At 40.8% G+C, this 15,952-nt stretch overlaps 1 protein-coding gene across 1 annotated transcript; it reads right to left on the reverse strand.

Moving 5' to 3' along the window:
- Window positions 1–1,314: 1,314 nt before the first annotated feature.
- Window positions 1,315–15,635, reverse strand: LOC112770451 (protein DETOXIFICATION 43). The gene is made up of 9 exons (XM_029295210.2): window positions 15,447–15,635; window positions 13,955–14,090; window positions 13,749–13,845; window positions 3,952–4,052; window positions 3,680–3,843; window positions 3,408–3,596; window positions 3,137–3,232; window positions 2,768–2,889; window positions 1,315–1,531 (listed from the first exon to the last, which is right to left on the reverse strand). The coding sequence occupies exons 1-9, from the start codon at window positions 15,459–15,461 to the stop codon at window positions 1,471–1,473; spliced, it is 981 nt and encodes a 326-aa protein (XP_029151043.2). The 5' UTR covers window positions 15,462–15,635; the 3' UTR covers window positions 1,315–1,470.
- Between the last annotated feature and the right edge of the window lie 317 nt (window positions 15,636–15,952).

The following is a 15,952-nucleotide window of genomic DNA, read 5'->3' on the forward strand; positions in this document are numbered from 1 at the left end:
AAAGATAAATCTTAGTAACATTTAAATTTATTATCAATAGAAAAAATTATTCTTAAATGAATAAAAATATGTAATTAATTAGTAAACTATATGGGTACACTACTACTAACATAATGCAGCTTTGTGCTGTATTCTTTGTTCAAACCTCTCAATGCAGCTTCAAAATATTCATCTTTCTAATAGTAGAGTTGTTAAAGCAGCATTTATTAATTTGTTTATCTTTACTAAATATTCTATTTTTCAAGATTCATGATTTTAGCTAAATCTTTAGATTATGCTCTTTGATCTGAATCTGATAGTAAAGTATTTTTATTTCTCAAATTTTATAGGCATAATTGTATTCAACAACTCTATTCGCAAAATTACTCTCCATAGTTGTTACTAGCCTTTAATTGAACTCATTTGCTCGACCTTCTTCATTGAATCCTAAAATATTCAGATTCGAACTGGACCGGATCATGTGTATCCCTGTTTGCTAGCATTGATTTCTTATCAAGATAACTCTAAAGCTGATTTGACTTGATGCATGTAAGAGTTTGACATTGAAATTATTTTCATCTAACTTCAACTAACTTAATGCTTGTTGGAAAATTTGCAAGTGAATTATGAATTGTTGAAATGGTTAAACTTGTTTGAGCATAAGGCCCGAAAGTTATTAAAATAACTAACAGAAAATAAAAAACTAACTATCAAGTATCAACCACTTGTGTGCTCATCTATACACCTAACAATAACAATATATCTAGTACAAACAAAAATAAAAGCAGCTAAATAGACACAATAATATTTGTTGAGCCGTTAATCGCATGCATGTGTATGCGTGTGTACTTGTATGTGTACTAGAAATTACAAATTTGGTGAAAATTCAGGTAATAGTCAACTTCACATAAAGTTGATAGTTAACAGCTATTAAATTATTTAAATGATTTTACTAAATTTTTATCTAACAACTATCAGTATCAACTTCAGATAAAGTTAACTGTACTTAAATTTTTACCCTCAAATTTGCTTTCAAATCATGATAATAAGAGGAAGGAATTAAGGCTAAAAATCAAAGGCAGGGAACATCTCGTTTCTCAAACCAAAGAAAAAAGTACACACAACGATACATATAACATAACGTATTCCAATAAATGGATTACAAAAGTAGAGATGAAAAATGGAGTCAAGCATCATTTTCATATCATTATTGGTATTTTATATATGATTCAATTTAGTTTTTAAATATTTTAAAAATATTTAATTTAATTAGTCCTTAAAATTTAATGGGACTAAGTTGAATAACATAATGTAATCCAGAGACTAAATTAAATACTTTGAAAATTCAAAAGTTAAATTGAATCATAATTGCAAAGTGTAAAAATCTTATATTAAGGATTAAGGATAAAATTAAACATTTACTACTATAAGAAATGATAACATGCTGGCGCAAATCAAAGTGGTACAAATTAAAAACATGAGAAGATGATCCTAAAGAATTGAATAAGAGCCTCCTCTGAGAAAGCGCCAAGGTCCAGTCCCTGTTCCCATCCTGCAAATTCAATAATTTTGTAATTAATAATAAATGTAATGCATATATATTATGCTTGTAATAAAAAAAAAATTGTAGAGTATAAAGTTTATAAATCTGAAGCAAAGCAGCAACAACAATAAAATAAAGAGTAATTACCCAAATCAGTCCCCAAAGATTTTAGAATAGGACATTTTAGTCCCTAAGAAAAATTAATACACAGATTAATCCCCAAGATTTTACTCCGGTAGATAAATTAGTCCCCAGTTCATTTTCTGGCAGAGTAATTACCCAGATTAGTCCCCAAAAATTTTAAAAACGGACATTTTAGTCCCCAAGAAAAACTAATGTACAAATTAATCCCCAACGTTTCTCTCTGTTAGACATAATAGTCCTCCGTTCAAAAATAAAATAAAATAATAATTATTATTAATTGCACAATAATATTGTACTATATTTTTTGTATTTTTTGGACAAAAATAATGATAAATTTATTCATTAAATTCTTATAATAATAATAATAATAATAATAATAATAATAATAATAATAATAATAAAATAATTATTATTATCAAAATAATCAAAATATATAAGAATTTAATGAAACTTTGAATTTAATGAAACTTTGAATTTCTTATAAAATAATTTCTAATAAATTTAATGAATAAATTTATTATTATTATTATTATTATTATTATTATTATTATTATTATTATTATTATTATTATTATTGAGTGACTATATATATATATATATATATATAAGAATTTAATAAATAAATTTATCATTATTTTTGTCCAAAAAATACAAAAAATATAGTACAATATTATTGTGCAATTAATAATAATAATTATTTTATTTTATTTTATTTTTGGATGGAGGACTATTATGTCTAACAGAGAGAAACGTTGGGGATTGATTTGTACATTAGTTTTTCTTGGGGACTAAAATGTCCGTTTTTTAAATCTTTGGGGACTGATATGGATAATTACTTTGCCGGAAAATGAACCAGAGACTGATTTGTCTGTCAGAGTAAAACCTTGGGGATTGATCTATGTATTAATTTTCCTTGGGAACTAAAATGTCTAATTCTAAAATCCTCGAGGACTGATTTGGGTAATTACTCTAAAATAAAACAAGTTTTTTATAAAAGAAAAATAGGAACTTTATTTAATTGTATTTTTTTTCTATAATTTTAATATAAGAAATTTCAAAAGTAGAGTATCTTTTGTGATTGACAAATTTATTAATTTTTACCTCCAAATTCCAGCAAACATGCGGAGAGTAATATAGATGGCTAGTGCAATCCAGATCCCAATGAATTGTTTGAATTTGTAGAGAACAAATTCTGTAGAAATACTTACTATTGACACAAGCACCTGTACCAACAGTTTCACTTTAGGAGCGAAAAAAAAAACTAAATAAAATTGGGTAATAACAGTAAAAAAAAATTCAACTGTAGTTAACTTTACGTAAAATTAATAGTTAAAAATTGTTATTATATAAAGTTAACTGTACTTGAATTTTTACTTAATAATTATTATAAAATATGGCATCATAATCACGAAGAGAAAAAGAAAAAAAATTGAAGATATGGACTGTGAATAATAATTAAATTGGACTTGCCAAGGAGTATGCCGAATATGCAAAATCAGAAGCTCCATAGTTTACACCATCAAAGACGAAAGCCAATGTATTGATTGATTGAGTAGCAGCCACAAACTGGTTACATAAGTAGATCAAATTAGGAACCGAGTAAAATTGTAACTTAGAAAACATAACAACGTGAAAGGTAGTTAATTTTACTGATTTGGCATTATGTAATTGGATGCACGTGTAAAATTAATCGTGCATCAAAATTAAATTGTTTCAAAGAAATAGACATTAACGTGTATACCGAAGTGCCTAATCTGATGAGTTGCACAACTTGATGATTTTTGGAAAACAATCCAGCTCCAAAGTAAAGTCCAAAGGCAACAAGAAACGTGAGGAATAGTCCTAACACAAAACTCATCTGCAGTGTCCTGGTTGCTGAACTTGCTGCCTTCTTATAATCTTTCTCGGTAAAGGAACATGCTAGAATTGCCTGTCAATTATTGAAGAAGCATGGGGGAGAATTCTTTTGATTTATTTGGTACCATAATAATTAATACTTTTTATTTTGTGTACCTGAACAGCAACAGCCAAACCATCAGCAAGAAGGGATGAAGTTAACCAAACTTGTAAGCATGTCTGAAATGCTGCCATAGGAATTGGACCTAACCTAGATGCTAATGATGCTGCAAAAGTTGTACAAAAAGTCACAGCTACTACCCTCATCAACAACAGTCCTCCTGTACTTAAAAAACAAGCAGTAATGGTTAATCAATCAAACTAGTGTAATCTTTTAGTAAATGTCACCTTAAAATCACACCGCCTGCTTGCAAAGTTAAGAACATTACCATTTGTGAGAAATCGAAAAATCTGCAAATCCTTCAGCCTTGGAGGTAACAGATACACTTTTTTCGTTAATAAAAACAAGAGGCTCGTTGCCATCATGTACCTATAAAAGATCGTCATTTTTGTAAGATTTGAACAACTCAAATTTTAACGCATCAATAATGTTATATAACTAATAAAATTTATTATTTTTTGTGAATAATTAGTTAAATTTAAATTTTAAATTCTGTTCCAGCCCGACCCGACTAGTTCATTGTCCGACCCGTCCCCAGCAGCCGACCTAGCGGGCCTCATACGCCCGGATCGCGACCCGGACACCTGCCCCCTAGCAGCCAGCTATGCGACAGCTGGGAGAGGAAGCTTCCAGGAAAGAGACCTCTCCTGTGGGACCCGCCCTATTGACAGGGTATATATCGGGAAGGCCCTACCCCTCCCCCACGGTACGTCATTATCCTATATTTTCCTTGCCATCTGTGAAAAGCTCTGACTTGGGCGTCGGAGTGTCATTGCAGGTGGCTCCCCCTCCACATCGAAGCAGCTCGGGAGGTCGTTTACCCTCACGTCTCACTCACCAGACGCAGATCTAGGCCGATTCCCACCATCTCACTCGGAGAACACCCCCGACCCGTCCAATACACAAAGTACCGAACATTAGCGCCGTCTGTGGGGACTGGCATGAATGGACTTTCTGTTGGGTCCTGTGGAGGTGGATGACAGAGGCGAACCACACGGGGGATAGATGGCTCCCCGAACCGGTAGGGTAGCCTCTGTGGCTTCCTCCCGCAAACGTACAAGGTCCCCCCGCGACGACCCGAGCTCCCCTCGCGCTCTCAGGAGAGGTGCCCCTTTGGAGGAACAGGCAGTGACAACGCCAAAATAATACAGGAGCTGCGTCACAGGATGCAGAACCTGGAGCGCGAGCTGGCAAGCCGGGAGCGCTATCAACCAGCTCCGGGACGAGATCGCTCCCGATCTCCTCAAAGGAGAGGGAGAAGTCCCCGAAGAAGTCGTTCCAGATGTACCCCAAACCTCCGATCAGAATCGGAAAGCCAAGGGAAAAGCAGGGAGTTGCCAAGAAGACGGCGAGATCCCCTAATTTACACGCGACCTCCGACGAAACAAACCGCGGAGGAGAACCGAGAAGACAGCAGAGAAAGACCAAGGAGAATGCGACATCCGGTAATCATGGGGGCAACCCCTTTCCATCATTCTATCCTCGAGGTCCGGCTACCGAAGCACTTCGATAAGCCAACAAACATGAGGTATGATGGGACCCAAGACCCCCAAGAACATCTAACGGTCTTCGAAGCCAGGATGAATTTGGAAGGGGTAGGTAATGAAGTGAGGTGTCGCGCCTTCCCCGTGACCTTGGCAGGCCCGACAATACGTTGGTTCAACGCTCTCTCCCAAGGCTCCGTGACGACCTTCGCGGACATCACCCATGCCTTCCTAGCTCAGTTTACCACACGTATTGCTAAAGCGAAGCACCCGATCAACTTGCTTGGGGTGACACAAAGAAGCGGCGAACCGACCAGGAAGTACCTGGATAGGTTCATTGACGAGTGCTTGGAGATTGACGGCCTGACCAACTCGGTGGCCAGTTTATGCTTGACGAACGAGTTGCTGAAAGAGGATTTCAGGAAACACCTTACCACCAAGCCCGTTTTGACAATGCAAGAAATCCAAAATGTGGATATGGAGTATATTAACGACGAAGAGGTTAGCCAGGTCGTGGCAGCCAACAACCGGCAGCCCGCCTATAACCATGCTCGTCAACCCGATAACGGGAAAAGGCCTAGGGAGCACTCCAAGGACGGAGCTCCAGCTAAAACCTTCAAGTCGTTCCCCCGGGTAGGAAAGTTTACCAACTACACCCCCCTGGCAGCCTCAATTATCGAAGTCTACCAGCAGATTGCCGACAAAGACATCTTGTCATCGAATCCCCGACAACTCAAGGATAGAACTGGAGGGAACAAAAACCTCTACTGCGACTACCACAAGGGCTTCGGCCGCAAGACCCAAGATTGTTTCGACCTGAAAGATGCTCTGGAGCAGGCGATCCGGGAAGGCAAGTTGGCAGAGTTCTCTCACCTCATAAGAGAACCCAGGGGGCGGGATCGTGATCGATTTGGCGACGACAAGAGCCACGCCGTGAGACAGAGACAAGAACCTGAGGAGGAAAATGAGCGCGGCCTCACCATTGTGAACATTGTGGTCGGGAGAGATGTGGCTCCTAGGTCGAAGTCGGAATGCAGGAAGGATGCCAAGATCTTGGCAGTGTCATCATCTAATCCTGCGCCTTCCTCCAGGAGATTCCAGCCAATAGCATTCGGTCTAGAGGACCAATGGTTTGACGACATTCCGAAGAACCCTCCTATGGTGATCATAGCAAGAGTGGGGACCGGTCTGGTCAGGCGAATCCTCGTGGATACCGAAGCCGATTCGAACATCATGTTTCATAACTTGTTTGATGCTCTGAGCCTCCGGGATACCGACCTGAGGACCCACCAGCACGGTGTGGTTGGCGTAGGCGATAACTTTGTTAAACCTGATGGAATAGTCTTCCTGCCGATCTCCATAGGAGGAGGCCGAGAGAGGAGGTTGGTAATGGCGGAGTTCGTTGTTCTAAGGGCCTCCACGGCCTACAACCTCATCTTGGGTAGGAAAACAATCAATGAGTTCGAAACAGTAATTTGTACCAAGTTACTGGTGATGAAGTTTGTTTCTGATAATGGGTCGGTTAGATCTATTAGGGGAGATTTGGAAACAGCGGTTGCTTGCGACAACGCTAGTCTCTCCCTAAGAAAGAAGTCCAAAGAAGCATCCGGGGTCTTCCTAGCTGACCTAGACGCAAGAGTCGATGACAAACCCAGGCCAGAACCTGAAGGAGACCTCAAGAAGTTCAGGGTCAGCGACTCGGAAGGAAAGTTCACCTTCGTGAATAGGAACCTCCCTCATGACTTAAAAGAACCATTGGTGGAGATGATCCGAGCAAACGGTGACCTGTTCACCTGGACACCAGCTGACATACCGGGGATTGACCTCCAGTTCATGTCGCGCCACCTAGCTGTGAAGGCGGAAGCTAAGCCAGTGGCACAAAGGAGGAGGAAAATGTCCCAGAAAAGAGCTAACGAGGTGGCCAGACAAACGGCCAGCCTGCTAGAAGCAGGGTTCATCCGGGAACTGGACTATTCGACTTGGCTGTCGAATGTAGTCCTGGTTAAGAAAGCCAATGGAAAATGGAGAATGTGCGTAGACTATTCCGATCTCAACAAGGCGTGCCCCAATGATTCCTTCCCCCTCCATAATATTGATGCTCTTGTAGACGCGGCCGCGGGATACCAGTTTCTGAGTTTCATGGACGCATACTCTGGCTACAACCAGATACCGATGCACCGGCCAGACGAAGAGAAGACGGCGTTCATAACTCCAGGGTGTATGTACTGCTATAAGGTGATGTCATTTGGACTGAAGAATGCATGAGCTACATACCAAAGGCTGATGAACAAGGTATTTACCAATCTTATCGGCAAGACGGTGAAAGTGTACGTAGACGACATTCTGGTAAAGACCACCAAGGCCGAAGACCTCATCGGTGATCTAGAGACCGGGTTTGCATCACTTTGGCGGCACGACATGAGGCTTAACCTGCTCAAGTGCGTCTTCGCCATGGAAGCTGGAAAGTTCTTGGATTTTATGATAACACAAAGAGGAAGCCAACGCAGGGAAATGTAAAGCGATCCTGCGGATGACGAGCCCGAGATGTGTTAAAGATGTTCAAAGGCTGGCGGGAAGACTCATGGCGCTATCTCGGTTCCTCGACTCATCGGCCGCCAAAGCCCTTCTGTTCTTCAACTTGATGACAAAGGGAATAGTGTTCGAATGGACCCTGGCGTGCGAGAAAGCCTTCAATCACTTCAAGACCATCCTCTCAGCGCCCCCTATCCTCGGTAAGCCCAGAAGCAATGAGGCGCTATTCCTGTACTTGGCAGTAACTGAGGAAGCTTTGGCAACCATCCTGGTAAGAGAAGATGGGAAGATTCAGCAACCAGTCTACTTCGTGAGCAAGGCACTGCAGGGGCAGAGCTGAGGTACAGTAAGCTGGAAAATTGGCATATGCGCTCTTGACCTCCTCCCGTAGGTTGCGACAGTACTTCCTAGGACACCAAATAATCGTCAGGACAGATCAAGCGATCCGCCAAGTACTGCAAAAACCCAACCTGGCGGGCAGGATGATGACCTGGGCAATCGAACTCTCTCAGTATGACTTGCAGTACGAACCCAGACATGCAATCAAGGCCCAAGCCATGGGTGACTTCCTGGTAGAAGTAACGGGAAACCCTCCCGAGACACCGAGCACACGATGGAAGCTCCATGTGGATGGAGCCTCCAACCAAATGATCGGGGGAGCGGGAATCATCCTTAAGATCCCAATGGGAGTCGTATACGAACAGTCGATCAAGTTCGAGTTTCCGGTGTTCAACAATCAAGAAGAATATGAGTCCCTCATTGGCGGCCTAGTTCTGGCAAGAGAGGTCAGGGCCACCAGAGTGGAAGTATGCAACGACTCTCAGGTCGTCACATCACAGATTAATGGAACATACCGGGCCAGGGACTCGCTACTACAGAAATACTTGGAGAAGGTCAAAAAGCTGAGCGAGGAATTTGACGAGGTCACGGTACAGCACGTTCCAAGAGAAAGGAACATCCGAGCTGACCTCCTATCAAAGTTGGCAAGCACAAAGCCAGGAATGGGGAACCGATCTCTGATTCAAAGTTTAGTGAAGGAGCCAACGGTAACCCTACAAATAACACAGGCAACTGACCCTTCCTCCTGGGTGGATCCAATCATTGATTTCTTGGAAAGGGGTAAGCTCCCTGATAACGGCAAGACGGCGAAGGCACTAAGGAGAGAAGCTACCAAGTACACGACAATACAAGGCCAGCTATTCAAAAAAGGGCTGAACCAACCCCTATTGAAGTGCCTACGTAATCTGACCAGATGGACTACGTCTTACGCAAAGTCCACGAGAGATGTTGCGGCCATCACATCGGAGGAAAGGCCTTAGCCCGAAAGCTCGTTAGGGCCGGATACTATTGGCCCTCAATGATGTCGGATTCCAAAGAGTTCGTGAAGAAGTGCAGAAGGTGCCAGGAAAACGCCAATTTCCACAAAGCACCGACAGCTGAACTAAGCCTACTGATGGCCTCCCAACCGTTCTCCCAATGGGGTGTTGACCTGCGAGGACCCTTTCCAGTTGGGCCTGGGCAGGTCAAATACCTAATTGTCGCCATCGATTATTACACCAAGTGGGTGGAGGCCGAGCCATTGGCCAGTATATCATCGGCAAATTTCCGAAAGTTCATATGGAGGCAAGTAATAGCTAGATTCGGAATCCCAGAGGTCGTCATCTCGGAAAACGGGATGCAGTTTGCCGACAAAAAGTTTGGGGAGTTTCTCACCGATTTAGGGATAAAACAGAAGTTCTCATCTGTCGAACACCCCAAACTAACGGCCAAGTCGAAGCAGCAAACAAGGTCATCCTACAAGGCCTCAAAAAGTGACTCGACCAGAAGAAGGGAGCATGGGCAGACGAGCTAGCGTCGGTCCTCTGGTCCTATCGCACAACATAGCAGTCATCCACCGGGGAGACGCCCTTCTGACTCACTTACGGGGTTGACGCAATAATACCTGTAGAGATTGGGGAACCAAGCCCACGACTACTTTTGGGAGAAGTCAAAGAAGCCATAGAAAAGGACATGGTGGATGAGACTAGAGAGATGGCTCACTTGTCGGAAATGGCGTTGAAACAAAGGATGGCCCTGCGTTACAATGCCAAAGTACTAAAAAGAGATTTTGAGCCAAGCGATCTAGTCTTGCGACGCAACGACGTCGGACCCCCGGCACCAGGAGAAGGAAAGTTGGCGGCAAATTGCGAAGGTCCATATAAGGTAAAGGAAGTAGTCGGCAACGATGCTTACAAGCTGGAACGACTAGACGGCAGGGAAGTTCCCAGAACCTGGAACGTGAGAAACCTAAGAAGATTCTATTCCTAGAAGCCGAAGCACACCCAGCGAGTAGGCAGTCTGCCGGTTTTACCGGATTAGTAAGACTCGTATTACTCTATGTTTAGATTATTTGCCACTAGTTGTTTATTTGCAACTCGTCATGATATAATCGTCGTCTCCTTTTCCATTTCATATTTCAATATTATTCAAATTTTTCGAATTACTTTGCCAAGTAATGGGAACCAATTCCATAACAGCACGACACCCCGGGACTGATCACCCCGGGAGCCAAGTTTCGGACACTCATAAGAAGCCACGGTCTGGCTTTGTTAATTACCAACGAAACGGTAAACAATTACAAGCAAATAGTTAACTACCAATAAAATGGTAAACAAACACAACAAGCAAGTCGTTAGCTACCAGCAAAACGGCGAACAAACAATTTGCTAATTACCGACAAAACGGTAAACGAGTTTGATAAGACTACTCAAGTGTTCGAAGATCTACACAAATTACAAAAATCCAAACGATACAACAAGGGAGATTACATCATTTCTTCGGAATATCAACAATCTTGCCATCCTTAATGGTCTTGAAAACGCTAACGACTGAGGTGTCAAAGTCGGGAGCCAGAAGCTTCACTTGAGTCTTGATAGCCTCCTCAGTCGCCAAGATGGCACCCTTACCCTACTTCACGGTCTCTCTATACTTCTTCTTCAACTCAACAGTTTCAGCCTTGGCCGTGGTCACCGACGAAAGGGCCTCATAACGCTCCTTCTCTAGCTCTAACACCCGACCTTGAGCAGCGCTAAGCTTACTCTCGAGGGTAAGCTCCCTCTCGGTAAGCCACGCCACCGCCACGTCAGAAATCTTGACCTTATCCTCGGAAGCAGCCAACTGAGTCTACAGCAAATTCACCTCAACTTTGTACTTCTCATTGGAGCTGACATAGGATTGAAGCTTGTTTTCAAGATTCCGAGCTCCCACCAAGACAGGCTCTGCTTTCCTCACTATAGCGCCGGCCCGGAGCAAGGTGTGATACACCCACTTGGCTTGAGAAGCAAGGTCCCCATCAAGGAAGAAGTCCTCTGTGCCAGGTAAGAGATGGGAATCAATAAAGGTATTGGCATCAAGATTCTTCTCCATCATCATAAGAACACCCTCAGGGCTGGAGGACAGCTTCCTCTTCCTCGGGTTCTCAACGACGATGAGCTCAGGTCCTCCAACCTCCACCTCGACTTCTGGTCGAGGACTCGGACCAGAGTTGGTCCCAGCCACCTCCCCTTGCGTAGGCTGGGACTGGGCATCGGCCTCGGCAGCAGAAGGGTGAGGTACCTTGTTAGTACGGGTGGCGGAATCTTCATCGCTACACTTGAGCAAGAATTTGTTAAACAAGGAATCAAGTCCAACCTGCTCGCCAGCCATTGATACTGAAACAACGCACCAAAGCTCGTTAGTCGGTAAAACGGTAAAAAAAAGAGAAGCAAACAAAACAGCAACCAAATGACCACAGACCTATATAACTCCTAGCCATGTCTTGATCTCCCACGAGGATATGGGGGTTAACATGATTCTTGCCGAAGACCGCCAACAAGACGTCGGCAACCCTCTTGTTCTCGGGAGGTAACCCTTTGTACGTCACCTTAGTAAAGGCATTAGCTCCCGCCCCAAAACTCCAGTAGGTCGGGATGCAACGTTCCCCCTCCAACGTCAACCAAAAGGGATGCCGACCTTCAGTCGGGCGAACCTTGAAGTATTTATCCTTAAAACCGTGGTAGGAATCCTCAAACAGGCCAAAGATCCTCCGACCTTGGGCTGACCAGAAGGACATGAAGCCTTTTTTAGCCCTCCCCTCCTTAGAAGGGTTGTTCAAGCTAAAAAGAAATAAAAATACCTTGACGGAGGTCGGCAACTCTAAATATTGACAAACCATCTCGAAACAGCGGATAGAAGCCCAACTGTTCAGATGCAATTGAGATGGCACCACGTCACATCGGTTAAGCAGCGCCATTTGAAAGGGGGAAAAGGGGAGTCGGACCCCCAGGTTGGTGAACATCGCCTTATACACCCAGATCTAATCGGCTACTAGGGAGAGTGTAAGTTTAGATGGAATATCCGTTCCTGGTCGGTAGGAACGAAGGCCTCGTAGTTGTTTTCCTCGTCGCCTCCTTCGCAAAGGTACTCGGCTTGTCGGAACTCTCTAAGTTCCTCTAGGGTCATCTGGTTGGGGGTTTCCTTCACGTCCGAGGTCACCCAGGCATACCGATCGTAGGGTGCTCTCGCAACGGGAACCCGCGCGACAGGACATTGGGCCATACCTACAGTGGGGCACCACTCAGAGTCAGTCTAGGAGATTGGGAGATCGGGACTAACACACCAGAAACTACAGTTTTCCTATTCAATATCTACAATCAAGTAAGGGATAAATCTACAGCCAAAACGAAGCCTAAAAAAACCAAAAACCTGGAATGGTTACCCCCCGAATGTCTACCTAACCTAGGAACTAATCAAGCATGCAACCCATCAAGAGCATGGCACACACACAAAGCCAAAACAGAAGGAAAGCATACAACTACCAGATAAAATTAAAAGAACATGAATGGGAAAAATAGCTTACCAGAATAATGATAGTGATCGAGGAAAGCTAGAAAACCTTGGGAAAGTTTAGACGAAGCAGGGGATTCGCAGCAAGAAACTTTGGAAGAGATGAGAGAAAACGAGAGAGATATGATGATAATAGGGAAGTGGAAACGGAAATGAAAGGAAACTGAAAGGAAAACTGACGCGAAGGAAGCGCGAAAGACGAGGGCATAATGGACATTTCACGCAGGGTTCAAATCAGCCATCAAGAGCATTAAATGCTCGGTGCAAAGATCGAGGCGTCGCAGGACATTCTCTCGAAGCGATGAGCCTCACTCGCGCGTAGGGGGCACGCCCTCACCACAATTAACGGCACCCCGATCAAGCGACAACACATGAAGGAGAGCATAACGCGCTAACAACGGCGCTCACGGTCGTAGCTGGCGCGTTGGGGGAACTGTTCTGACCCGCCCCGACTGGTTCATTGTCCGACTCGACGCTAGCGGCCGACCTAGCGGGCCTCATACGCCCGGATCGTGACCCGGACACCTGCCCCCTGGCAGCCAGCTATGCGACAGCTGGGAGAGGAAGTTTCGAGGAAAGAGACCTCTCCTGTGGGACCCGTCCTACTGACAGGGTATATATGGGGAGGGCCCTACCCCTCCCCCACGGTACGTTACTATCCTATATTCTCCTTGCCATCTGTGAAAAGCTCTGACTTAGACGTCGGAGTGTCATTGCAGGTGGCTCCCCCCTCCACATCGAACCAGCTCGGGAGGTCGTTTACCCTCACGTCTCTCTCACCAGACTCATATCTAGGCCAATTCCCATCATCTCATCCGGAGAACACCCCCGACCCATCTACGCACGAAGTACCGAACAAATTCTAATAGTATAAAAATAAAGTATCTATTTAAAATATTAACTTATACTAATAAAAATAGTTAATAACAAAAGAAAAAAAAAAGACAAAGAAAGGTCATAAAAGAAAGAAAAAGATCTAAAGAGTAAATAAAATATATAATATTTAACTTAAAATCTTAAAACATATCGAGTTAACGTGTTTTTCATCTTATAAATTTTTTATTTTTTTATGTAGGACTAATTCAGTAACTTTTTTACACTTCCTACTTAACATGATGTATATGCACAGAATCAAATTTAATCCTTTTAATATTATAATTTATAAACCTTAAACATTCTTACTTACTGGGAGATGACATGCGAAAATGCTGCGCCTCTGATGCCAAATTTCAATACAAAAATAAATAGCGGATCCAATGCCACATTCAAAGAATATCCCGCAACTGGAAAAAAAAAAGTCAACAAACAAATTAAAAACTATGAGATTCGATTTTGTTGTAATTTTATTGGATGATTGTGGTTTGTTTAAAGTGAAAGCAGAGAGCAACATACGAATGACATATAAAGGAGTAGTTGTGTCCTTGAAGCCGCGAAAGATGCCTTGTATCGCCAATGAGAGAAGATAAGCAGGAGCCCCAATACATCTCAGCTTCAGGTACTTCTCTGCTGGATCTCTCATAGGAGAATCCTAAACAAACAACTCACAGTTTTAATATATTATAGATCAGTTTTTAGATTTGATTATTTTATTATGATAAATTTAATTATTTTAGCATACAATAACAAACATGCGCTTGATATTGCGTCGGATTTATCGTTGGTCTTTATCGATGATTTTAACGTCAAATTTTCTAACAATTACGGCCTAAATTCATCGAGGAATAAATTTTACAGTCAAATTTCGACTTCTATCAAAATATTCGACGATAATTAGTGACGCAAATTTTATTTAAATTGGTGCGTATATTACTGTCAAATTTTTCAACGAAATAATCCAATAATAACATTATTTATTAAAATACACCGTTTAGTATATAATTAAAAAAGTATATAATTTAATTGGTATAAATATGTATAAATATATAGTAATTGGTTTAGTTATTAAATTTTAGCTCATATGAATTATTTGTTTTTATTTAGGTATATATAAAAGAATTTAGTTATTTTAAATACGTTTAAGGAGATAAAAATTGAAACTTTGAAAAAGTATTAGGTTTTTTATTTTTCTTAATTTTAGTAATTTTGATTTTGATAAAAATAAATAAATATTTTACTAAATACACAAGATTAAAAGATCATTTATTTTTTCTTATTAATAAGAAAACATATTTTCTGACGAGAAATAGGTCCATTGAATCACAAACAAGAGTTCATTATAATTAAAAAAAAAAAATTGACGGTAGCCTTAGTTTGTTTAGACGCACTACAAGGAATACAGGAATTAATGGCAGTTTTTCATTATTTGCGGCGGTTTTAAATCATTGCAAAACTCAATTCTAGATGTTCATGAACCGTCTTGGTTTATGGTGTGGGCAATAAATTTTGCAGCGATTTTCAGCAACTGCTGATATAACCGTCGCTAATAAGATAATTGATTTTGCAGGACTGTAATTTTTTTTTCTAGTTTTTTTTTTCTAAATACCATTCTAATGGATGCTTTTAATAAAAATTACAATGGTTTTAATCCGCCGCAATTTCTACATATTAAAAAAAAAACAACTGCTAAACTATTAGATATGGTACCATTTTTATAGCACTAAATAGATAAAATTATAATAATTGAAAAAAAAAACTAATTGATAACACCAATAAAAAAACAATTTAATTGTAATAAAGAGAAAGCAGAGACCGCAATAGAAGAAACATCTCTTTTTTAAAATGAATATATAATAGATACTATTTATCTTTTTATTTATTAAATATTTATAATACTAATAACGCACGATTATGAGATTATTAATTAAAATGTAACATTTTTAAAAAAAATAATAATAAATATCCATAACCTAAAATAGCAGTGTTGTAAATAAAATGAAAAACTTACAAGTTTGAGACCCATGATAGCTAAAAGAGGTTTGGCTGCAAAAATAAGGATTGAAGCTTGAAGGAGGCCAAGGATTGTGCCAAATAGCAGTGCTGTTGATGCTGAAGCAATATTTCTCTTCTTCTTTCCAACTTTCTCTGCTTCAATCTTATTCTTACTTCTATTAGCTGATGAAAACTTGTTCAATTTGCCATCTTCTGGAACTCAATTATAGTTAAATTTTATGAGTATAAAATTTCATTAAAAAAATAAACTAGTCTTTAACAAAATAAATATATAGTTTAATTTTGATGCATTGACAGTGTAAAATAATTTATACCGTTGTCGTTTAATCACATTTTTTTTTTGGATGATTATTTACAATATCAATGTAAAAAATAATTATCTTTTACTCACACAAAAAATATAATTAAATATACGTATAAAACTGCTTTACACTGATCGTATATCAAAATTAAATTCTTAAATAAAATGATAAATATCTCCTTTAGAAAAACAGACAAGTT

This window comes from Arachis hypogaea, chromosome 18 (genome assembly GCF_003086295.3).
Source record: "Arachis hypogaea cultivar Tifrunner chromosome 18, arahy.Tifrunner.gnm2.J5K5, whole genome shotgun sequence".
Lineage (NCBI taxonomy): Eukaryota > Viridiplantae > Streptophyta > Magnoliopsida > Fabales > Fabaceae > Arachis > Arachis hypogaea.

What these genes read in the sequence shown, in the direction of transcription:
- LOC112770451 (XM_029295210.2), bottom strand. An exon ending in TTTTCGCATGTCATCTCCCA is followed by an intron (nt 4,053 to 13,748) that starts GTAAGTAAGAAT and finishes GATCTTTTATAG; the next exon opens with GTACATGATGGCAACGAGCC. An exon ending in GTTTGGCTGTTGCTGTTCAG is followed by an intron (nt 3,597 to 3,679) that starts GTACACAAAATA and finishes AATAATTGACAG; the next exon opens with GCAATTCTAGCATGTTCCTT.